This window comes from Bos indicus, chromosome 3 (assembly GCF_029378745.1).
Source record: "Bos indicus isolate NIAB-ARS_2022 breed Sahiwal x Tharparkar chromosome 3, NIAB-ARS_B.indTharparkar_mat_pri_1.0, whole genome shotgun sequence".
Taxonomy (NCBI): domain Eukaryota; kingdom Metazoa; phylum Chordata; class Mammalia; order Artiodactyla; family Bovidae; genus Bos; species Bos indicus.
The window spans coordinates 103,039,239-103,063,544 of NC_091762.1; the positions used below are offsets into that span (position 1 = coordinate 103,039,239).

A 24,306-nucleotide genomic window follows, 5' to 3' on the forward strand; every position below is an offset into this window, starting at 1 on the left:
CCTGCAGAAATGACATGCAGGCACGGTCTCATTTTGTCTTTGTCAGACCTCCTGAGCGCCCCATTCACAGGTGAGAAAACAAGGCTTGGATCAGTTGCCGGAGGCTGCCATGTGGCCAGCGGAAGAGGCTGCCCGGGAACCTAGCTCACTAGGCGGAAACCCAGGTCCTCAACCACCCGGGAGTTGCATCCAGCTAAGGCAACAAGGGCAGAGGGGACGAGAGGAGGGCGAGGAGCCTGGATTTGCTCAGGAGGAGGACATGCGATGTCGGATACGGAGGTGGTGTACCTCACAACAGGTGATGTGTCTCTTACTGTTGTGTGAGAAAGCTATCCAGAAAAGTGATTTCACTTTCTGCGGTCCCCAGTGGTTACAGGGCTCACCGCAGGGGAGTTCCTCTCTGATCGGGGGACCACACGGGCGATGCGCTGGGCGAGCTGCCCCCAGTCCATGAGATGGTCACCCTGGGATGCCTGGCACAGAGGCGAGCTGGGGCCTGGCAGTCAGCACTCAGGTTCTTACCACAAGTCTGTCACCTATAAACTGTTACGACCCTGGGTGAGACACTTCACCCTGGGAACCAGCTTCCTGAGCTATATAACTGGGTTGCTCACGGTCCCTGGCGTTTTGAGGGGAATTGAATGGGATGAATTGACAGCACTTAGCCCCGTGCCACCCACACAGTAGGCACTTCACTGACAGCTCATCCCCCATTGAGGTCAAAAGGCAGGGAGTCTGCCTAGAGCTTTGTCCTCATGGCCTGTGTCCAGCTGGGCTGGAGTTGAGGAGGGACAGAGGATGTGCCTTTACCTTATCTTGAATCGTCTCGTCTCTCTCCTGGATCTCCCGCTTGAGGCCCATGATGTCCTTCTCCAGGGACTTGATGACCCCTTGCAGCTTCACCTGCTCCCCCTTCAGGAGCTCAATGTCATTGGTTCGCTCTTCAATCTCCTTCTGCAGGCTGCTGAACTAGGGGAACAAACAGCAACAGCAGAGAACCCCAGAGCCTGTGAACGCACCTCCATTCCTCCCCACTGCCTGAGGATTTTAGGAGCACCTCATCGGAATTTGGGACTATCAGGAATTTCCCAGGCCAAATGGGCGATGTGGGCTTCTGGGCAAGAAGATCCAGTCCCATCCCTTATGTGAGGAAGGACCAGCTGCCGTGAGAGCCTCCAGAGACCAGTTCCCCTGGCGGATCCAGAGTTTTCCATGACTGCACAGACTTCGAAAGGTTGGGCTCCATGCTCCATCAAGGTCACAGATGAGTGACCTAAGTGATGAGCCATCTTAGTCATGTCCAAGAAGGGAAGGCATGACTGCCCCTGGATTGGGTAGTAGTGTGATTTCTAATAGGAAAGAATGTGAACTGGCTTTGCATTTGGCTTCTTTCGAACTGTGGTGCTGGACAAGACTTTTGAGAGTCCCTTGGACTGTGAGGAGATCAAAGAAGTCAATCCTAAAGAAAGTCAACCCTGAATATTCATTGGAAGGATTGATGCTGAAGCTGAAGCTCCAATACTTTGGCCACCTGATGCAAAGAACTGACTCACTGGAAAAGACCCTGATGCTGGGAAAGACTGAGGGCAGAAGAAAGGGATGACAGAGGATGAGATGGTTGGATGGCATCACCAACTCAATGGACATGAGTTTGAGCAAACTCTGGGAGATAGTGAAGGACAGGGAAGCCTGGCATGCTGCAGTCCCTGGGGTCGAAAAGAGTCAGACATGATTGAGCAACTGAACGACAACAAAGGCTAAATGTTTGGGGGGGAATTGACTACAAACATTTGTAAACTAAGTACTCTCTACTCCCAATCCTTCTCCCACCCCCAGTGTGCGACCAGGAACACCCCTGACTCCCTACACTGAGAGCCTGAGGACACCTCCAGGAGCAGACTTTATCTATCTCACGTCCAAAGACCTCATTTCCACTTTAAGGTTTAACTCTGAAAACTCTAAATCCCACTTGCCAATAAAGGAAAGCCCAAAGGGTTCACCAGGGCCATGGTGAACCTCCCTGTCTCCTGTAAACAGGAGAGAGGAGGACGAGCCCCAGTGGTTACCCCATCAGAGGGTGTGGTAAGGATCTGTCTGCCTGTCTGTGCAGGGGGAACCTTCACACTGGCTGGCGTTGCTTTCCAAACCCACTTGCTGGAGATGAAGACATTCAGGTGGGAATTCTGCCAGTCGCCCCACTCCCCACCGGCCCCTACCCTGGGCAGAGCCACTGTTCGCTGACTCCACGTCCGTCCACCCACCCCATGCTTTCTCTGCAGTGCGGTCCAGGCCTGCCCCCCACGCCTCTCAGAGACCAGCCCGGTACCTTCTTCCTCATGATGCCTGTTTCTCCTTTGAGTCTCAGGTTTGATTCCTTTTCATCCCGAAGCTTCTTCTCATATTTAGTCTTGATGTCTTGGATCTCACGGTCTTCATCTTCTTCAATCTGCTTCTTGGTCTCTTCAAACTCCCGTAGCTGCTGCCTGACATCCTCCTGTGCCTGGCATGGAAAGAAGAGAAGAGTGTGAGCCTGGGGAGGTGGGGACAGATGGCACTTTGGAGCTCAGAGAGCCCAGGGCAAGGTGAGCATCGAAGGCCATCACGGGGATGAAAGACTGAGTGTTAGCACAGAAATGGAAAACAAGGCCATGGGTCCCTTGGCCCTTCCACTTTCTTCCTGTCCTGTCTGTCCCTCTCTCCCTACCAGATCAGGCCTCATGCTCCACTGCTTTGATCACTGTCCCATCAGAACACTGGCCATTCCACCTCTGGCTTTCTTCACACTGACACCAGCAACCCCCTCTATCTTCCTTTCACTAAACTTGTGATACTTACAACTTTATATTTATTTCTAGAATTACTTGATTGTCTCTCCCATTAGATGTTAAGTTCCCTGAGGGTAAAAACCTAGCCTATCATGCCCACCATGAGTTCCCAGTGTACAATGCACACTGGCCCACAGCAGGTACTCAAATACTGAATGAATGAGTGGCTCTTTAATTTCTCCCCCTTCCCTAATCCCATCAGTACCACCCTTTCCACCTCTTGAATCCAGCCACTTCTCTATGCCTCTGCCTCTGCCCAGGCCATTATCTCTTGCCTGGACTGTTCTCAGCCTCCTAGCTGGCCTCCTGCCTCTGGTCATGCTTCCCTCCAGTCTGATCTCATCCTCTAGTCTAGGGGAGCTTTCGAAACCACACACCTGGTCATGCCGCCCCTAACTTGAGAGCCTTCTCTGCCTCACCCTTGTCCTCAGGGTAGAGCCTGGACTCTTGAACCCGGTCCACAGACCCTCAGGAGGCAGGCCTGGCTCACCTCTCCAGCCTCAGCCATCACTCCCGCCCTGAGCTCTTGCCAGGGTGAACTAACTGCAGTTCCCCCAATGGGCCTGGTCCTCAGCTACAGGTGGTACTCACTGTACCTCTGGTTCTAGCCTCTTCCCGTGGCTTTCTCTGACATTTCCTCCAGCTCTTGGTTGAGGTATCATTTCCTGTGTGAAGCCTGTATATCCCCCATCACATAATAAATGCCTGTTTGACATGGAGGCTCCATGATGGCAGGGCCACATCTCTCTACCGCAGTGAATACCCAGCACAGTATATGGTATAGAGTTGGTGCTGAATGAGTAAAAGCCTAGAGCTCAGATGCTGGGAGAACAAGCTCTGCCTGGTGGAGCATGGGGTAGGACCCCTCCTTGCTCACTGCTGCCTGGGGGTGGACACTGTAGATCTCAGCAGAATCAGTGGCTTTCTTCCGATTCTGACCCTGGCATTCTCCCAGGTTGCATATACCATCCCTTGACCGAGTGTTTTGGAGATTGAGAGAGGCAGGTGTTTTAAAACTGAGCTCAATGACTTCCTGACAAAGGCTTCTCTTTGCCAGACTCTTGCTGGATGGAAGTCTGGCCAGTGGACTCCGTCTGTAACCTAGAGGGGCCCACAAGGCCCTGCTCTTGATCTAAGAGATGTTGCTAAAAAGTAGAAGAATCCCAGTCAGCTTAGTAAGATGACATTTGGGAGGCATCTCTCTAGCAAAGTTCTGAGTTGAAATCCTGCTGACTCAAAAGAAAAAAAGTCTTGTCATCACTATGAGAGGTCTGGGGAGGAAGGCTGGCCTTTCACTACTCTGGGAGGATCCATTCACCCCAAAAGCAGAGCCCGGCAGACTGAGATGTTGTTGTATAAGCCACAAGGACAAAAGGGGTCTGGGGGCCTTGAGAACACAGAGGGATGCTTAGCCCTGTAAAAGGGGGAGGACGGTGAGTGGTTGGGGAAAAATTGTCAAGGAGTTGGCTCTTGTCCTGAGTCCCTGAGGGTGCACACCAGCAGCCAAGTGAAGAAGCATCGTCCTGAGCAGGGGCTCAGAGGTTGGTATAGAAGAATTCCAGAGGCTCCACATCACTGGATGTGGGAAGCTGGATGGGGCAACCGGAAATGGGGCTGGGCAGGTAGGCAGGGCAGCTGTCGAACTGGAATCAGGTGGGCTTGGGTCGGGGTGGAATTCTCTTGGCTCTCTGCTCTCTGAGCTCAGCCTCTGCCGAGTAGACGGCCTCCACCCTCTACTTCCCACTGAGTCCACCCCCACCACCTGGGCAGTGTCCCAGTTCACCAAGGACTTCTGGATGCCGACTCAGCAGCTTCCCTGCCATCATCAGGGTGGTTACAGAGGACCCTAGGATGTCTCCTGGTGCTGTGACCCTTATCTTCCTGCATCTACTCTCAGGCCCACCCCCCTGGAATGGTGCCACCTCTGAGTCTTAAAATACAGGCCCTGTTCCCTGAGCACAGGTGACTTTTCTGTTGGATCCCAGGTATGCCACCCTGGCTCTCAACCTCACCACGTTCCCTGGCCCAGTCTTGATTCATCCACTGTCTTTTGGTTCCTTACTGACTTTCTCTGGCCTGGACCCAGTGGCTGGTTCCCAGCCGACCATTATTTTCACCAGTTGGTAAAGCCCTGGCTCTGGGTCAGGGCTGCCCTGTGCCTTCCTTGCTCACACATTTTCTTGCAGAGCCCTGCTGTGGAAAAGCACACAGCCTGGTGGGTCACTGCCGCCAGAATTAGCCTCAGGCAGCTAGGCCTTCAGCTACAGACCTGCCCATCCTCTTCTTGGTCATTCCCTTCAAAAATCACTCCATATGGGACTTCCCTGGTGGTCCAGTGGTTAAGAATGGGCCTTCCAAAGTGGGATCGATCCCTGGTTGGTGAACTAAGATCCCATATGCTATGAGGCAACTAAGACCAGGCACCATAATGAAGATCCAGAGCAGCCAAAAAAACACAAAAAACAAAAACTAAGATCACTCCACACCTTCATGACTCTCCTGCCCCGTCACTCTCAGAACACCATCTGCCAGAATTTTGTGCCAAAAAGGAGACCATCTGGCCTCTCTCAATTTTCTCTTCATCTCAGGAAATGAGATATTGCGGCAACCCCATCTGCTGGAACATTCTATGACTTTGCTCTGCCTGGATGCTCTCTCTTAACCTCCTGCATTTCCCTGTCTCCTGGTTAATTCCAGCTTCCATGCCTCCAGGATCTCTGTAGCTCCTACCAGTCTTTCCCGACCTTGCAGGCCAGTGGCAGGGGATGTGGGGGGCGGGTGGTGGGTTAGCAGGTGGAGGGGGCAGGTGCTCTGCGTCTGTGTCCCCCACTGTCCCGTCTACATTTTGATGAACATTAGTCTGTGTGACCGCCTGTCTCACCCAACCGAGAACCTGGCCCCACATTCACTTTGCTTGACCACCCAGCACTTATGCTGGTAAACCTGTAAGGCAGGTCTGCTTGTTCAGTCCGTGAAGGAATGATTTCATCTTGTGAGACATGAGAAGCTACGAAGGGTTTCAGGCAACCACCTTCCCCATGGCTCAGGTACCTTGTTCGTCTCCAGGTTCTACAGGCTTCTGCTAGAAAGCTCTCCCCAGAGAAGATACAGTTAGAAGAGAACAGTGGGGATGAACTTAGTCAAGCCAAGGAACTTCGGTCTGAAAAGCTGAGCACCTCCCCCCTCAGGGAGGCCCCTAGCTGCCAGGGACACAAACACAGAAACAGCACAAAACAAGGCCACGAAACACACTCAGGAAGGAAGGTGGGGAAGGAAAAGGAGGCCAAGCGGGGCTCCCCACAGCTCTCAGCGCTGTTCCCAGGCCAGGGGTGCAGGATGGCACTGTCAACAGGAGGCACAGCTCGGCTTCCTGTGAGTACCTCTTCCAGGAGGGTGGTTTTCTCCTGCAGTTTGGCCTCGTAAAACTCAGTCAGCTCCTCCAGGGCCTGGCTCTTGGTCTCATCGTTATCCCGAAGCTGCTTCTCGTACTCCTCTTGCATCCTCTGGGACTTGAGCTGCAACTCCTGGTACTTCTCATATTCCAGAAGCAACTTTTGGTTGTTGCAACATTCTGGAGAGAAGCAAGAAAGGTTACTTCAGGAGAGACAGTAGCACCAGCCCCGGGGACACTCAGGAGCCTTGGCTGCTTTTCCGTTCCCTTTCAGCACCAGCTAGAGCCTCTGCTTCGACAGGCCAGATTCAAATGCACACCCATCTTCCTTACAGGACCCCACGCTACCGTCTTATAAGGCAACCTGATTCCCTCCCTTCGATGTTAGGCAGAAAGGTTTCCAGGAAAGTGCAGAGGGATGTTTGGAGGTTCAGGGCCAAGAAGAATGTCCTGAGTATGCAAAACAGGCGCCAGTACCCCCATCTTATGGAAGAGTAAAGTAAGGCTGGGGGAGGTTTGGTGACTCCCTAGCGCACCCAGCAAGTCAGGGTGAGTCTGGAACCCAATGCAGTCTGTTAGGTTCCAGACCCACACTTTTTTGTATCTCCTACTGGCATGCAGTAGGTATTTAACCTGTGTTTAAAGAATGAGTAAATACACAGGAATAAAAACCACAGTGAGCTCCAGGGGATAAAGGCAGGCTGTTTATAGACGGGGTTGAATCCAGAGGGCTGTCGGACTTTGCCCCCAACCAACGGCCCTCTGCCCAGGGCCCTGCACGGGTGGCCTCACCTAGGTCCTGCAGTTCCCGGCTCTGTTTGTCCAGGAGGTCGTCCATGCGTTCGCGATGGAGTACATCCTGCTTTTCTTTTTCCGTTTTTAAAACCTAAGACACAGAGTCAAATATTCGCATTTCTACACGTCTGCTGAAAGCATCACTGTGAGAGCACCCATTGTATAAGTAATAGCCTCCTTCACTCACAAACATTTCCCAAGCCCTTACTTTGCACTCTTACTTTGTTCTATGAACAACATTCAAGCTATCATTTTTATTTGTATGATAGTCTGCTCTGAGAGTTCTACATTATCTCTATACAGATCCCTTCTGTGAAATGGATCTTGTCAATCATGAGTTCAGTTTCGGACAGGCACCAAATGGATTTTTGGGTGGAAAAGGTAAGGATTGATTTGAATCCTCTGTTGTTAGCACGTTGCTCTCAAAGGAAATCCTTGGATATGTTAATGTGTCAGCTTCCGAGAAAGTGTTTTCTTTAATGAAGCAGCAAAGCTCTTTGCAGACAGGGGAGGGACCTAACTTTGTACTCTGTGTACAGAGGGCACCGATGTTTGTTGATTAAATGAATGAAATACTAAAATTAACTGCCAGGGTGTTTTTAGACCCATAGAGATAACATAAAAGAACCGAATATCACTTGAGCAAAAAATTGGCAGCATTGAAAGAAGGGCCAGGCAGGTTTGTACGGAATAGAGGAATCATTCCAGGAGAATCTTGGACCGATGTTAATGACAGAGAGGTCATTTAGACTAATTTTACTTAACTTACTGACAATCTGGAGATCAATATTCTGTACGCTTTCTCTTTACATACTTTATTTTTCTTGTTACTTTTCATTTTGCTATTAAGTAAGTTTCTCTTGATCAGAAAGGTAATATATTCTCCTCGTGGAGAATCTGGAAATTATAGAAAAGCCTAAAGAACTAAATTCAAACTATCCACAATTTCAACTTCCAGAGATGGTCATATCATTATCTATTTTCTTAAAAATTGTTCTAGGTGTGTCTGTTTTACCTCATTAGTAGCATTCACCATAAAGAGTTTTTTATATTCTGCTTTTTTCTCTTTTTTCACTTAGCACTTTGCTGTAAGCATTTATGGTGTTATCAACATGATCATATGTCTTATTGTTTGAGCGAGTGCTGGTTGTTTTGAGTGAATAGGAAATTTCTTATTTGCGGCTGTTGATTCAACAGACCTGGTTTTTTGTTTTCAAGGACTCCATTTCCTGGAGGAACTTGTCTGTTAGCTCCTTAATCTTCTCAGAATAGTTCATATCCTTTAGTCGAAGCTGATACTCATTCTCCATTTTTAATTCTTCCACACGAGTCTTCAGCTCCAACATAACCTGAGCCTTTGAAAGGAGGACACAGAATCAAGAACATTCACAGTGCGGCTGAATCGGACTATTTAAACCCCGTGGCCTTGAGCTGTCTGGGGCCTGCAGCTCTGCTCAGAGCATGCGTCATCTTTCCACATAAGACACAGATCAGACACTTGGAGACACATGAGCTTCTTCCTCTATCTCCAAAACACCTATTCAGTGTGGCGCTCCACTGAGCGACAGGCATTATGCTGATAACTCACATCTCTCCCGCAGATACGCCTAAATGTCACCTGCTCAGTCAGGTCTACATGGACCTGATTTTCCTTCCCCTTGCTATTCCCATTCCCAGCACTGTGACTCCCCACCTCTTACCCTGCTCTATTTTTCATTATCCCCTTAGATCTTGGCACTTTTAAATGTTATGTATTATTTTGTTTATTGCCTTTTGGCTTCATCCCCGCCCCAGAATTCAATCTCCAAGAAGGCTGAGATCTTTGTTGGTCTTGTACACTGATGTATTTCAGGTACCTAGAATGGTGCTGAACACACAGTAGGCACTCGAAAAGTATTTGTTGAATCAGGATTCCTGCCTCCATGGAACTTACAGCCTACTGAATCAGCCAGGTAGACACATCATTACCAATTGTGAGAAGTGCCTAAAGACAGGCAGTGTGCACCCAGGCTGGGTCAGAGAAGGACTGAGGGCAGATGCATTGGTTGAGGGGCCCTGCATGGTCCTGCTGCGGGATGGTAAGAGCCTGGCCAGAGGTCGGGGAGCAGAGCAGAGTGGAAAGATGTCGGAGAGGTTTTAGGGAATGGTACCTGATGTGGTGAAGATGAGTGAGAGGACTATGGGTGAAGCTCACCTCCCCTGACCAGACCTTCCCTGAGGGTTGCCCTGGCCTGGCTTGCTTCCCTGCATGATCCTGGGAGCCCAGCACAGGACCAGCAACAGAGTCAGCACCAAATAAACACTTATCAGATGAACACGTGGCCCTGGCGGTCTGCCGGGGACGAGTGGGATATGTTTATTGGCCGGAACCCCCGGTTCTGACACGCTGCACTGGAAGCATTTGCTCATCCTCCTGCCTCTGTCCTACTCCACGTGGCTGCTGCAGAGAAGTCTCTCCAGATGCAAGTCTACCAAGTCACTGCCTAACTCAGATCATCAATGGGGCCTTAGGAACCGTCTCCAAAGTCTGAAACCTGCTATAGAAGCCCCCTCAGCACCTCTCTCTGCTTCACCTCCAAACTTTCTCTCCAGCACCCCCTCCACTCCAGCCCCACTAGCTAGGGGCATCCTCCTCAGAGCACCTTCCCTCACCCATCTGCACACACTCATGTTCTGGAGGCTCTGTTCAAGGCTCACTTCCTCAGACACCAGTCTGCCTGGGTCAGGGTCCCTTCCCTGGGCTCCCACAGCACCGTTTCCTTCATAACACTCACTACACATTTGATTCCCTTTAAGATTTTACCTAGGGAATCCCCTGGCTGTCTAGTGACTAGGACTCCATGCTTTCACTGCCAAGGGTGTGGGTGCAATTGCTGGCTGGAGAACTAAGTTCCTGCAAGCCATGTGGCAGGGCCAAATAAATAAATAAAATTTTAACCACACCTTCTCCTGTGATATAGACTCCAGGACTGTCTATGTCCTTCATTTCTGTAATCCCAGATCTAGCACAGTGTCGGCACGTGGCAGATCCCTCTGCAAGTACTAGTTGGATGCATGAATAAATGAATGACTAAGTGGCTGGGTGAATCACAGAGTTACATACAATGTCATAAAGAGTATAAAGACAAAGAAAGAGTTGGGAATTCTGGGCAATGTGACTTTTAAGGCCGGGTGAAGGAAGGGCCAGGAAGGTTGCTGGGGAGGAACAGTCAGTGGCTTACAGGCAATGATAAGAGTGTGGGCGCATGGAGCCCGAGAAACAAGGGAATTTCAAGAAGCGAGGGGAACACACACTGGTCACTTCCGGTTGGCAGCAGCGCTGTCAGGCCTAGCTGGGGGCGGGGTCAGGAGGCAGCCCAGACACCTCAGGCTTCGGTGCAGCCTGGTGTATTCTGCTCGGGGAAGAAGAGAGAAGAGGGAGGAGGAGGAGACACAGGTGCCTGCCTGCAGGAGGTTAGACCCCAACTGTCACAGGTTCTCCCTCAGCCTTTCCTCCCACTTCCCTTTCCTGCAGGAAGTTCCAGGGAGCTCGCGGAGTGATCTCCGGGAATCCCCTGGGGACTATCATCCTACTATGGGGCCCTTCTGGCATTGCGGTCCCGCTGCTTTCACTTGTCGCTGTTCCTTGCGTGACCGTGAGTTTCCTGATCACAGGGCCCCGCCTGTCTTTCCACACATGCAGCCCCAGTGACCAGCAAACAGCAGGTACTCAGCGAATGCACAGTAAACTCTGCATGAACGGCAGTGAGTGCATAGCTGTGCACGCTCTGTACGCCCTGAGAGAATACCGCCCACTGGGCTTCTTCCTCGGGGAGCACAGGGCTCAGAGCTCTCCAAACACATGTGATTGGACTCTTGGCTGCCTCAACAGGAGGAAAGGTGCTCTGAGGTCATGATGATGGAGTGGGCTGTGGACGAAGTCTGGATTGGTGCTCTGGGCCTTCTCCTAACTAATACTCTATGTGTAGTAGCACTATGGACATGCCACTGGACCTCTCCAAAAGTACTTCCTGAAACATGGGGGAAAACAATAGTATCTTCTCCAGTTGTGAGATTCAAATGAGAAAATACTTATAAAGTAATTAGCACAGTGTTTGATTTGTGGCAAACCTAAAAAAAAGGTTTGCTGTTGTTTAGTCGTGAAGTCGTGTCCACCTCTTTTGCAATGCCATGGACTGTAGCCCACAAGGCTCCTCTGTCCATTGAATTTCTCCAAGGCAAAAATATTGGAGTGGGTGCCATTTCCTCCTCCAGGGGATCTTCCCAACCCACGGACCAAACCTGTATCTCCTGTATTGGTAATTAGCACAGTGTTTGGTTTGTGGCAAACCTAAATAAAAGGTTTGTTGTTGTTTAGTCACTCAGTTGTATCCAACTCTTTTGTGACCCCAAGGACTGTAGCTACCAGGCTCCTCTGTTCATGGGATTCTCCCAGCAAGAATACTGGAGTAGGTTGCCATTTCCTCCTCCAGGGGATCTTCCTGATCCAGGGATCGAACTTATGATTCCTGCATTGGTAGGCCACTTCTTTACCACTGAGCCACCAGGGAAGTCCACCCCCCCCCCCCCAAAAAAAAAAAAACGGTTGGTTACTGGATATTATTACTTTTATTGTTTTATTATTGAAAGCAGTGAATTTCAGGACTGTTTTATAAATATCTTTAAAAAAAAAAAAAAAAAAAAGGTTCCAGATACCAGCTGTTATTTAAGTTTCACAGATACAACTGGAATACTCAGTGTGTCACATTAATTTTGTAAGTATTTACTGACTGTCTCCCGCATGCCTGGCATGTGCTGGAAACTGCTGGTCATTAATTATGTCACAATAATTATGCGAATTATTTCACAGTCCCTGCTTTTAAGGAGAAGGCAATGGCACCCCACTCCAGTACTCTTGCCTGGAAACTCCCATGGATGGAGGAGCCTGGTGGGCTACAGTCCATGGGGTCTCAAAGAGTTGGACACAACTGAGTGACTTCACTTTCACTTTTCACTTTCATGCACTGGAGAAGGAAATGGCAACCCACTCCAATGTTCTTGCCTGGAGAATCCCAAGGACGGGGGAGCCTGGTGGGCTGCCGTCTATGAGGTTGCACAGAGTTGGACACGACTGAAGCGACTTAGCAGCAGCCGCACCTGCTTGCAAAGAGTAGGAGAGGAGAACTAGGTCACAGGCTGAGAGCACAGCTCAGTGTAAGTCAGAATGACTACATGGCAGAAGCGCAGGCAGGTGGGAAGGACACAGGATGCAGTGGAGGTGGGGGGTGGTCTGCACTGGGCACAGGTGAAACCAGGCTGGGGAGGGGCTTTATGCCGGTCCCAGGACACTGGACGTGGCCTGACAGGCAATTTCCCTGTTGCTCTTCATCAGGTCCAATTCTTACCTTCTCTTCCATGTCTGTCTTGGTAACGAGCACCTCTTCAGCAAAGCCCACCTCCCTCTCTCGCTTGATTCCCCGACCATCCTTATCAAAGACCTTCCAGGTGAACAGGCAGCCATCCTCGGCAACGCTCAGCAGGAACTGGTCGTCAAAGGTGAGTGACATCTAAGGAGACCGAGCATGGTGAGGAGGCTTTCATTTTCAGGCCGTGCAGACCAGGACTGAGTCAGTGGTTGTGCAAGATCCCCACCCCACGCAAGCCCGGGCACAGCCTCCCTGGGAGGAAAATTTGATCTTAGAAAACAGTGAGACAGAAACCCTCATGGGCTTCTGGGAATGAATGAAAAGACAAGGCTATATATATGTTCTCTGTGGATTTGGAATATTTAGAGTCAATTATTAGGTACACAAAAGTATCAACAGTTAAAAAAAAAAACAAACCAATAATCCAGTTACGAAGTGGGCAAAAGATACAGAGACATCTCATTGGAGAAGTAATACAGATGGCAAATAAGCACATGAAAAGATATTCAACATTATTAGTCATTCAGTTCAGTTCAGTTCAGTTCAGTAGCTCAGTCATATCCAACTCTTTGTGACCCCATGAACTGCCGCACGCCAGGCCTCCCTGTCCATCACCAACTCCCGGAGTTCACTCAGACTCACGTCCATCGAGTCAGTGATGCCATCCAGCCATCTCATCCTCTGTCGTCCCCTTCTCCTCCTGCCCCCAATCCCTCCCAGCATCAGAGTCTTTTCCAATGAGTCAACTCTTCGCACGAGGTGGCCAAAGTATTGGAGTTTCAGCCTTAGCATCATTCCTTCCAAAGAACACCCGGGACTGATCTCCTTTAGAATGGACTGGTTGGATCTCCTTGCAGTCCAAGGGATGCTCAAGAGTCTTCTCCAGCACCACAGTTCAAAAGCATCAATTCTTTGGCGCTCAGCTTTCTTCACAGTCCAACTCTCACATCCATACATGACTACTGGAAAAACCATAGCCTTGACTAGATGGACCTTTGTTGGCAAAGTAATGTCTCTGTTTTTTAATATACTGTCTAGGTTGGTCGTAACTTTCCTTCAAGGAAATGCAAATGAAGACTATGATGAGATGTCACTATATACCTATTAGAACAGCTAAAATAAAAAAAATAGTGATAATACTAAATGCTGGCAATGATGCAGAGAAACTGGATCTTTTGTGTATTGCTGAAAGGAATAGAAAAGAACCTGGCAGTTTCTTGAAAAACTAAATAAATATACTTGCAGTATATGATTCAGCAACAGTATTCCTGGGCATTTACCCCAGAGAAATGAACTTATGTTAACATAAAAGCCAGTATGGAATTGTTCATAGCAGTTTTATTTGTAGCAGCCCAAAACCTATGGGGAAAAATCAAATATCTTACAAGGGGTAGACAGTTAAACAAATCACGGCACACCCTTACCGTGGAATTCTACTCAGAGAAAACAGAATAAAGTATTGATATATGAAATAACTGACATGGAGATCAAAGGTATTACACTGAGTGAAAAAAAGCTCCTCTCAAATGGTCATATACTGTATGACTGTGTGTTAGTCACTTAGTCGTGTCTGACTCTTTGTGACCCCATGGACTGTAGCCCGCCACGCTCCTCTGTCCATGGAATTCTCCAGGCAAGAATACTGGAGTGGGTCGCCATTTCCTTCTCCAGGTACTGTATGATTATTTTCCACTTCTATAACTTTGACATTTTGATAATTTCATATTCATACTGTTAGGATTATTTACATAAAATGATCAAGATGTCAAAGTTATAGAAAAGGAAGATAAATTAGCGGTTGCCGAGGACTAGGCATGGTGGTGGGACTGTGATGGGGGCAGGAGGGAGCTCTTTGTGGTGCTGGACTGGTTCTGCGCCTTGCGTGCAGTGGTGGCCACACACATCTGCGCATGAGAAACAGTGACGTAGGGCCCCCCTCGTGTGCCACTGTCAGTGTTCTGGTTTGACGCTGTGCATCAGATGTAACTACTGGGGGAAGCTGAGTGAGGAGCACCAGGACCTTGCTGCTATCTTTTAGATTTCTTGTGAATCTATAGTTACTTCAAAGTAAAAAATGAAAACTGAAGTATCAACTATGGAAACTCTCTTCTCACAATCACCAAAATGTGTCAAGAACTTTAAAAATGGCCATTCTCTTTCCCTCAGGATTCACTCTCTGTCTAGACATTTAGTCTTAGGAAATAATCAGAGATGCTCATAGCAATCTACAGACTAGGATATTCATGAGCTCATGGGATAATTTAAATGCCCAGTTGTAAGAGATAAGTTAAATAAGTTATGATCCATCATTATCATAGGATATTTGAATAGCTGCTAAAATCATGCTTTTGAGGAATATTTAATTGTACAAAAAATGCCTACAATAGCACAAATTAAAAAAACCAACAAAAGAGTACATATAGTATGATCTTAATTTATATAAAGCATATGCACAAAAATGTAGAAGAAAATGCATCAGCATATTAATGATGCATAGTCAAGGCTATGGTTTTTCCAGTGGTCATGTATGGATTTGAGAGTTGGACTGTGAAGAAAGCTGAGCGCCGAAGAATTGATGCTTTTGAACTGTGGTGTTGGAGAAGACTGTTGAGAGTCCCTTGGACTGCAAGGAGATTCACCAGTCCATTCTGAAGGAGATCAGCCCGGGGATTTCTTTGGAAGGAATGATGCTAAAGCTGAAACTCCAGTACTTTGGCCACCTCATGCGAAGAGTTGACTCATTGGAAAAGACCCTGATGCTGGGAGGGATTGGGGGCAGGAGGAGAAGGGGACGACAGAGGATGAGATGGCTGGATGGCATCACCGACTCGATGGACGTAAGTTTGAGTGAACTCCGGGAGTTGGTGATGGACAGGGAGGCCTGGTGTGCTGCGATTCATGGGGTCGCAAAGAGTCGGACACAACTGAGCGACTGAACTTAACTGAACTGAACTGATTAGGATTTTTATTCCTAAAATAAACATGTCCTGCTTTTATAATCAGAAAAGTAAACATACACAAAATTTAGTGGTTCTAAAGCAAAGCGGGGAGATATGTGATAGTAATTTACTTTGGACCCAAGACTCAGGTTCAGTACAGGAATGTTCTGGTTTATAATGAAAAAATCCTTTCCTAATAAGGATGTGTCTGCAGGCAAGCCAATTTAAAGTTTGGGACTTAATGAGAAACCTCAGGGGCTGGTATTGTTCAGTTGGAGTTGAGAGAGGGAGGAGGGAGAGAGAACACATTTCCCAGAGGCTGTTCTTCAGGATCCCATTGTAAACAGGGACACTGCTTTTTTAGAAGGGGGGATGGAAGGACAGTTTACAAAAGTGTGCTCAGGTTATTGCCCCTGGGGAGGGATGGGGGCTCATCTCCCAGGCTGTCTCCTTTTAGTCCAGAACAACCCTGTGGAGAAGGACAGCTGTGAGCCATTAGCAGCTGGGACAGGAGGGTGCTGGCCTGTAGAGAACAGCTGAGCAGGGCCCTTCAGCATCTCTCAAATGGCCCATGTTATTATGCAAAATAATATGATGAACAACCTTGTACATACATCTTCAGGAGCACCTCTGACCACTTCCTAGGACAAATTCCTGGGAGTAGTTCAAACAAAGAGCATTAAGAGCCAGCGAGTGTTTACTGAATGCTTGGCTGGATTAATAAATAAGGGGAGAGACAAGGTGCTGGGAGGGGGAAGGGATGAACCAGGTATGCCACAGGCAGGACCAGGTGGATCGCTCAAGACCTGAATCTGGGACTGAACCCCAGGGAAAGTCCCCCTCACCTTGGTGACAGGACCTGCGTGGGCCTGGTACTCATTGAATTCTTTCTGCAGAGGGAGCGGGTACTTCATCGCACGGATGGTCCCCACCGAGGTGCCCACAAACATCATGCGCCCGGAGTGGGAGATGACGACGGCCGTGTAGGTGACGTCAAATGCTGACATCTCTCGAATTACCTGAAACACAGCCAGCTCTGTTCAGGGCGAGGGGCTGAAGCGCGTCCCCAGTGTCCCCAGGTCACTCTCCTTGCTTTTAATAGCAACATTAGGGCAACTTCTGGATTTTAAAATGTGTGTTTTCCATCCCTTTTAGCATCTGGCTTAGTGTCTAGCACATAAAAGGGCACAAACTAAATATTTCTTGGCGGCTTGACTGGTGAGCAAACAGTTCTAGGAGTTAGGAGTAACACTAGGGAAAGTTTCCTAAGATACCCAGAAGCGCTCTCCCGCTTTTACAGGTTGTGACTCATTTAACCCTCACAAAACCCCTTAAGGTAGTTATTGCCATCCTTATTTTAAAGATGATGAAACACAGGCACAGAGACACAGGGAGGCTAGGTCAGTTACCTCAACTCACCCACTGCACTCAGGCTCCCGAGAGTATGCTCTCAACTGCTACTCTTATCGTGTATCTCAAACTAATAATGGGATGTGGATCATAAATCTATCCAGCAAATAGTTATTAATGTCCATTATAGGAACAAAACTACACTCTCAGGGAATTACTTCATTCCTTCACTCTTTAATTCACTCATCCACCCACCCATCCACCTAGCCACCAATTATTACTGGGTGTTTTCTGTGGGCCATGTGTTGTGCCACCTAGTAGGGATACCATGAGATGTGAACCATGGCCCTCCCCTTAAGAAGCTTTGTTCTGGTGCAGCACCGTGGAAACCACCACGCTGGGGGCTACCTGGGGGTATACTGGAGAGATACCCTCCTCTTGGTTGGACTCGTGGAGGAGGACACTGCTCCTTTTCCAGGAAGTGTCCTTGCCAAGCTCTTCTTTCCTCCCTTAACTATCTGGGAGCCAAGGTGCATAATTTTAAAATTTCAGAGTTTGGGGATTTCCAAACAATTATGGAGGCAAGCTTAGGTGATAGCAATAACTACGGTTCTGTTTTTAGCCCACGGAAGTACATGCAAATCACGGGTTAGAGCGCCATTTAGAGATGCTGCTGACCTCCTTCCCTCCAGGGTGAGAGACAAGTTACAGTCAGCAAGCAAAGGAGGAATAGAAAAGAGCCCCACAACTTAAGCGAGTCAGGTGGGCACTGGGCAGGAAATTCCAGAAGTAACAACTACTGAGCTGATCCTCTAGGGATGAGGAGGCAGGTGTTCTCCCAAGAAGAAGGGCCCTGTTCTCAGAGAAGCCCTTTCTGCTGTAAACACAGGAAGCTGTCTTCTGCAGATCGAGGCAGCAGCCCAGAGGAGGGACAGGGGCAGACTCACTGAGGAATCTGCAATCTCCTTGAGAGTCTGGTCTGACCCAACAGCAAAGATGATTTTGCCGTCAGGGGAGATGGTGACGCAGTTGTAGCTGCAGGACTTGAGCACGCACTCGGTCTCTCTCTTTCCTGTGGACAGACTCCATTCGTACACAGCACCGTCTGTGCCACAGGAAATCAGCTTGCTGTCATCGGTATTCCACGCAACTGAACGAATCTACGGGGGATGAAGATGCGCCCAGTTGGGAGTGCGCATGTACACTCACACTCACACACACACACACACACACACACACCTTTTAAGGAGAGGAGGAGAACCCCTTATGTGATTCACTATGCTGAGGCAGAGTGTCCTTTCCTGGAACATACCCTTCAGTAAACACAAATCATAGCTTTGTAGGAAAGTTAGCATTCTATTTCCTCACACGTTTGCAAAATACTGAAGATTAAATATTCTCATTTCTGTCTCGCTTTATGAATGTAAAGACTGAATCATAATAATTCCTATAATGCTGCAATCGATCACTGCTATGTTTTACAAAAGTTTTTTATTTTGAAATAATTATACATATATATATATATATATATATATATATATATTCAAAGGGAGTTGCAAAAATTACATAGAGAGAGTACTTCCAAATGGCAGAGTAAGAACTTCAGCTGGCCTATCCCTTACATAATAGGTAACTTAAAAATCATAAAAACAGTTATTTAGGGACTTCCCTGGTAGTCCTGAGAATCCACGCTTTCACTGCAGGGGGTGCAGGTTTGATCGTTGGTTGGGGAACTAAGATCCTGCACGCCTCGTGGTGTGGCCAAAAAGTTTATAAAAACAGTTATTTAAAGTCTCTGGCAATTGTCTTAAGGGCATAGAGAAAATGCAGAAACATTCACTCAAGAAAATCTACTCAATCTCAGGAGGAACAGAGACTGGGGGAGATAAGCACTGATCTGCTGCTTTACCCTCCTCATCCTCAAACACTTTATTCCAGTGTACTCTGGGCAGCTGTAGCCAAAAGGTGGGGCTCCCTCTCTCCCCCAGAGCTTAGTCATTGGCTATGGTTTCATCCTGGGAAACCTGCTGGCATTTCTTATCCCCACCCAGAAGCTCTATTCCAGGCAAGTGTGGCCAAGAGGGCCTCATCTCCCTTCCCCTAGCCGGTTCCCACCTGCTGGGGAAGCTCTACTCCAAGTGCAGAAGCCTGAGAATACTGGTACCCCAGTTGCCCCTGCCCCAGTTAACTCAGTGGGTGGGGGTTCTACACCATGAGGGGAGAGCTGAAGAGACGAGGGATCCCACCCCCTTTCCACGCACAGAGTAGGGAGGTCACTCTTGGGAAAGAAAGTCGATACCCCTCACCCTCCACTCGGTGCAGTGGAGCAGAACTTCTTCCCAGGGGGATGTTGGTCATAAGACAATGAGCTCCACAGCTCTGCTGGAGGAGACTGACTTATTTGGAACAGAGCATGGAGAATTTCATCCTATGGACATCATCTAAATTGGTGGAGATCTAGGTGGAGGGCAGTTAAGAGAAGGCTGGAAACTCCCTGACAGAAGCAAAATGGCAGAGCAGTAACAGAATTAGAACAGGAAGAAGAAGGGAAGGGGACAGTTGAGAGAGCCCTTCCGGGATGAGAGGCAACTGTGGGGATCGGGAAGGCTGATGTGTGTGCTGTGCTGCACACACTCAGGAGAAATCAGAGCAGGATGTGGGGACACTTGAAAGCATCTCCTGTGCTGTACAAAACCCCACTGACACAGGGTGGAAGCTTCACAGGCACGAAGGGTTTAAACACAACATCTGACCAACACCAACTGAATAATAAGCTTCTGACCCAGGGGCATTTCCCAGGAAGTCAGGCTTAGAAATAACATCATGCTTATGCCTGGCAGCCTGGAAGGTGGGATGCATGGCTGAGGCTGCACCCTCTCAGGTATAGTCAGAAAGGGAACCTCAAAACTACTAGTTTCTGGCTAAACATGGAGCAAAAGCATAAACTCCATGAACTGTGACAGGAAAATCACAGTTTTCTGTTTTCTAAACAAAAATCCAACAGTGAAGGGTGAAAATATAACTGGGGAAGGGGGCTTAAGCATAATCTATGACTAATTAAGTGGCTTAGGTCAACCCAGGGACAAGCCCTAGGTAACCAGGCTAAAAGATCAAGAAAGAAAAACATCCGAGCAGCGACATCTGAGGCTGCCCACTGCAGGAGAAAAAAAGACTTCTCAGAATTAGGTTACCAAGTCACTGAACAAAACTGCCAAATAAAAACAACATTCTAACTTTTTCCCTTTTCCATATTTGTAACTCCGTTCTCCAGTAGAGCGACTGGCTCCCATAATCTCCAATACATTAATATCTCCGACACATTTTCTCAATCTCATCCTACGTAGCCAACCTCCTGACCAACTGGACACCTTTTTGGGTGTTCCCATGACTCCAGTTCTGCCAGCCACATCCTTAGCCATGTCTTAGCCCGAGCTCTACCTTTTAAATGACATTTTTTGATCGTTTGTCACTATTATGTAAAAAGGGACTTAAATATAATAATTTCCAACAATATTCCCAGATTCACGAATTTTAATAGTTTATCTGCAAATTCTCTAAATTTTCTACAAACTCAGTTATGCTGTCCGTGGCAATAGCTTTATTTCTTCCTTTCCAACCCTCATGCCTCTTATTTTGCTATGGTCTGAATGTTTCTGTCTCTCATCAGCCCCACCTCAATTCATGTTGAAATCCTGACATCCCAAGGTGATGGTATTAGGAAGTGGTGCCTTTGGGAAGTGATTAGGTCCTGAGTTCTCCCCTCATGAATGGGATGAGTGCTCTTAGGAAAGGCCCCTGAGTGCTAGCTCGCCCCTTCCACCATGGGAGGCTACAGGAAGTCTGAAACCAGGAAGAGGGCCCTCTTCTAATCGTGCTGGCACTTTGATCTTGGACTCCCCACCCTCTGAACTGTGAGGAAAAATTTCTGCTCTTCATAAGCCATCCAGTCTGGGCTATTTTGTTATGGCAGCCCCATGGACCAATGTTGGGCTTCCCTGGTGTCTCAGATGGTAAAGAATCTGCCGGTAATGTGGGAGACCTGGGTTCGATCCCTGGGTTGGGAAGATCCTTTGGAGGAGGGCATGGCAACCCACTCCAGTATTCTTGCCTGGAGAATTCCCATGGGCAGATGAGCCTGGCAGGCTACAGTCAATGAGGTCGCAAAGAGCTGGACATGACTGAGGAGCCAACTAAGCATGGACTAATGTATATTTCCATTTCGTACCTTATTGCACTGGATAGAACTCAGTACAAGGCTAACAGAAGGCATCATGTTTTGCTCTCTTTCACAATTTCATAATCAAGTGTGCTGATTGTTGTAGGTTTTTAAAATAAATGTCTTATATAAGATTTTTTTATAATGTACATTCCCCATTATTTTAAGTGCTTTTTAAATCTGTTATGTTATTGATACACTATCAATGTTATTGATTATTATATTTGGATTTATAGAGATAAGCATATGCTTTTTAGTCCTTACTATATTAATGTTGTATACACTAATGATTTCAAAATCTAAAACAATGTTGTATCTATGGGGTCGTACAGAGTCGGACACGACTGAAGTGACTTAGCAGTAGCAGCAGCAGAATGAATCAACATGGTCATGTTGTATTATCCTTTTAACATATTGCTGGATTGGTTTGATGACAATTTATTTAGGACATCTTTATGTTCACACACAAGACTGGCTTGCCATTTTCCTTTCTTGTGATGTCTTTGATAGGTTTTGGTATCACAACTATGCTGGCCTCCTAGAACAATGTTGGAAGTATTTACTTTTTAAAAAAAATTCTCTAGAAGAGTTTCCCCCCCGCCCCAAGATTAGTGTCATGCTTTCCTTAAAATTCGATCTACTTCTCCAGTGATAGTTTTCCTTGTCAGGTTTTAAATTACAGATTCAATTTTTCTAGGAATTTGTCAGTTCATGTATGGGAATACCAGACTACCTGATCTGCCTCTTGAGAAATTTGTGTGCTGGTCAGGAAGCAACAGTTAGAACTGGACATGGAACAACAGACTGGTTACAAATAGGAAAAGGAGTTCGTCAAGGCTGTATATTGTCACCCTGTTTATTTAACTTCTATGCAGAGTACATCATGAGAAACGCTGGACTGGAAGAAACACAAGCTGGAATCAAGATTGCTGGGAGAAATATCAGTAACCTCAGATATGCAGATGACACCACCTTATGGCAGAAAGTGAAGAGGAACTAAAAAGCCTCTTGATTAAAGTGAAAGTGGAGAGTGAGAAAGTTGGCTTAAAGCTCAACATTCAGAAAACGAAGATCATGGCATCCAGTCCCATTGCTTCATGGGAAATAGATGGAGAAACAGTGGAAACAGTGTCAGACTTTATTTTTCTGGGCTCCAAAATCACTACAGATGGTGACTGCAGCCATGAAATGAAAAGACGCTTACTCCTTGGAAGGAAAGTTATGACCAACCTAGATAGCATATTCAAAAGCAGAGACATTACTCTGCCAACAAAGGTTCGTCTAGTCAAGGCTATGGTTTTTCCTGTGGTCATGTATGGATGTGAGAGTTGGACTGTGAAGAAGGCTGAGCGCCAAAGAATTGATGCTTTTGAACTGTGGTGTTGGAGAAGACTCTTTGAGAGTCCCTTGGACTGCAAGGAGATCCAATCAGTCCATTCTGAAGATCGGCCCTGGGATTTCTTTGGAAGGAATGATGCTAAAGCTGAAACTCCAGAACTTTGGCCACCTCATGTGACGAGCTGACTCATTGGAAAAGCCTCTGATGCTGGGAGGGATTAGGGGCAGGAGGAGAAGGGGACGACAGAGGATGAGATGGCTGGATGGCATCACTGACTCGATGGACGTGAGTCTGAGTGAACTCCGGAAGTTGGCGATGGACAGGGAGGCCTAGCATGCTTCGATTCATGGGGTCGAAAAGAGTCGGACACAACTGAGCGACTGATCTGATCTGATATTTATTCAAATTTATTTACATAAAGTTGTTCATAATACTCTCTTATAATCTTTTAAAATGTCTATCAGACCTGTAGTAATAACCCCTTTTTGTTACTCATGTTGGTTACTTGTATCTTCTCTCTCTCTTTTTTCCCTTAAACAATTGTGCTAAAGGTTTGTCCATTTTGGGCTTTCAAAAAACAAAGTTTGGGTTTGATGATCTTCTATCGTGTAAATGTTCTCTGTTCCATCCTGCTCTTATCCTTATGATGTCTTTCAATTTGTTTTCTTCGAATTAATTTGCTGTTCTACTTCTTATCTTTTTCAATGGATGGTTGTATCACTGATTTTCATCTTTATCATTTTTCCAATACATGTTTAATGTTAAAAATTTCCCTATATGCATGGTTTTGGCTGCATGCTCCATCTATATTTTTTGTTTGTTTTTGTATTTTCTTTTAATAGCACACCTGTAAACCTAACATATATCCCTGATTAGAGACAAGTGTTATAGATTCTGGTAAAGTGATGGAACAAACGGCTGCTCCCCGGGTTGGTGAGGTGGGGCTTCCTATGGGGATGTGCACGGGTCTAGAAAGAGCATCACATTCACCTGGTATGCTTTCCTCTAAATTTCTGCAACACACTGCTGGAGTGGAGGACGCTCATTAGCTCTCAATACACTTGTTCTTAATAGCACTTACACTTATGACCTGTTAGTTGCTGAAGTCAATGGTCACTGACTTCTTTATCTGTCTGGAAACTAGTTCCCTGGCGGCTTTGATACAATTCCTTGATTCCAGGTTCTCTCTGCACCTTCATTTGCAGTCTCTCTCTTCTTACCAGTCCCTTACATGTTGCTCACCTGTCTCCTGACCATGATCTCAGATTCTGCACGAGTGCTTAGTGATCTAATCTACGCCTCTGACTTCCACTAACTACCACCTAATTCCCTGAATTGAAATTTTTAGCCCAGACTTCTTTCTGACGTCTACTCTCACATACCACACTCCTGGACACAGCAAACATAACAAGTCCAAAATAGAGCATAATAGGTTTCTTCTCTTTGTCCCTACTATGAAAGCCATGGTTTAGTTCCTAGTTCCTCGCTCACCCTCACTTTCTAGCTGACCTCTTTCATTCCAGCTTCCCTTCCCTCTAAACCATTTTCAGTACTGTCTGGAAAATTCTCTTTCTGATCCCATTACTTGTTTTCTTAAATCCTTTCAGTTATTTCTCATCCCCTACAGACTAATGTCCAATTCCTTGGCACGGCACACACACACTCCATGATGCAACAAACTTCTCCAGCTCCTCTTTGTATCACTTCTCAGATGTGCTCAGTGTTCCAGCCTATAAACCACAGACCACCGTCCTGTTCCATACTCCCATCCCCTTACCTGTAACATGTCCTGCTGCCTAGAATGCCTTTCTTTTCCCACTGCTTTTTCTATCTAAATTCATCTGCTGACTTCTTACCCTTTCAGTCTTTGGTGTCTCCCTTTTCTTCATGCTCCATATCCACTTTACCTTCAGGTGCTACTGGTTTAATTTCCTAAATATCTTTTGAATGCATACATTTCTTCCTATTGGTACCAGCCCCATCCTGCTCCAAAATACTATCATTACGTAGACAACAATCTCCTTACCACTTCTACCCTCATCCCTT

At 47.2% G+C, this 24,306-nt stretch overlaps 1 protein-coding gene across 4 annotated transcripts in view; it reads right to left on the reverse strand.

The window, feature by feature from the left end:
* The window catches only part of CFAP57 (cilia and flagella associated protein 57), a 69,027-nt gene that overhangs the window by 24,137 nt on the left and 20,584 nt on the right, over nucleotides 1-24,306 (reverse strand). For 3 of the 4 annotated variants that reach the window (XM_070786712.1, XM_019957680.2, XM_019957679.2), the window contains 8 exons: nucleotides 17,653-17,865; nucleotides 16,201-16,374; nucleotides 12,396-12,557; nucleotides 8,211-8,366; nucleotides 7,009-7,102; nucleotides 6,206-6,396; nucleotides 2,327-2,500; nucleotides 811-969 (listed from right to left, as the gene is read on the reverse strand). In XM_070786712.1, coding sequence (XP_070642813.1) covers nucleotides 811-969; nucleotides 2,327-2,500; nucleotides 6,206-6,396; nucleotides 7,009-7,102; nucleotides 8,211-8,366; nucleotides 12,396-12,557; nucleotides 16,201-16,374; nucleotides 17,653-17,865 — 1,323 coding nt within the window. The remainder of the gene's footprint in view (nucleotides 1-810; nucleotides 970-2,326; nucleotides 2,501-6,205; nucleotides 6,397-7,008; nucleotides 7,103-8,210; nucleotides 8,367-12,395; nucleotides 12,558-16,200; nucleotides 16,375-17,652; nucleotides 17,866-24,306) is intronic. The other variant, XM_019957681.2, reaches the window with a different exon arrangement.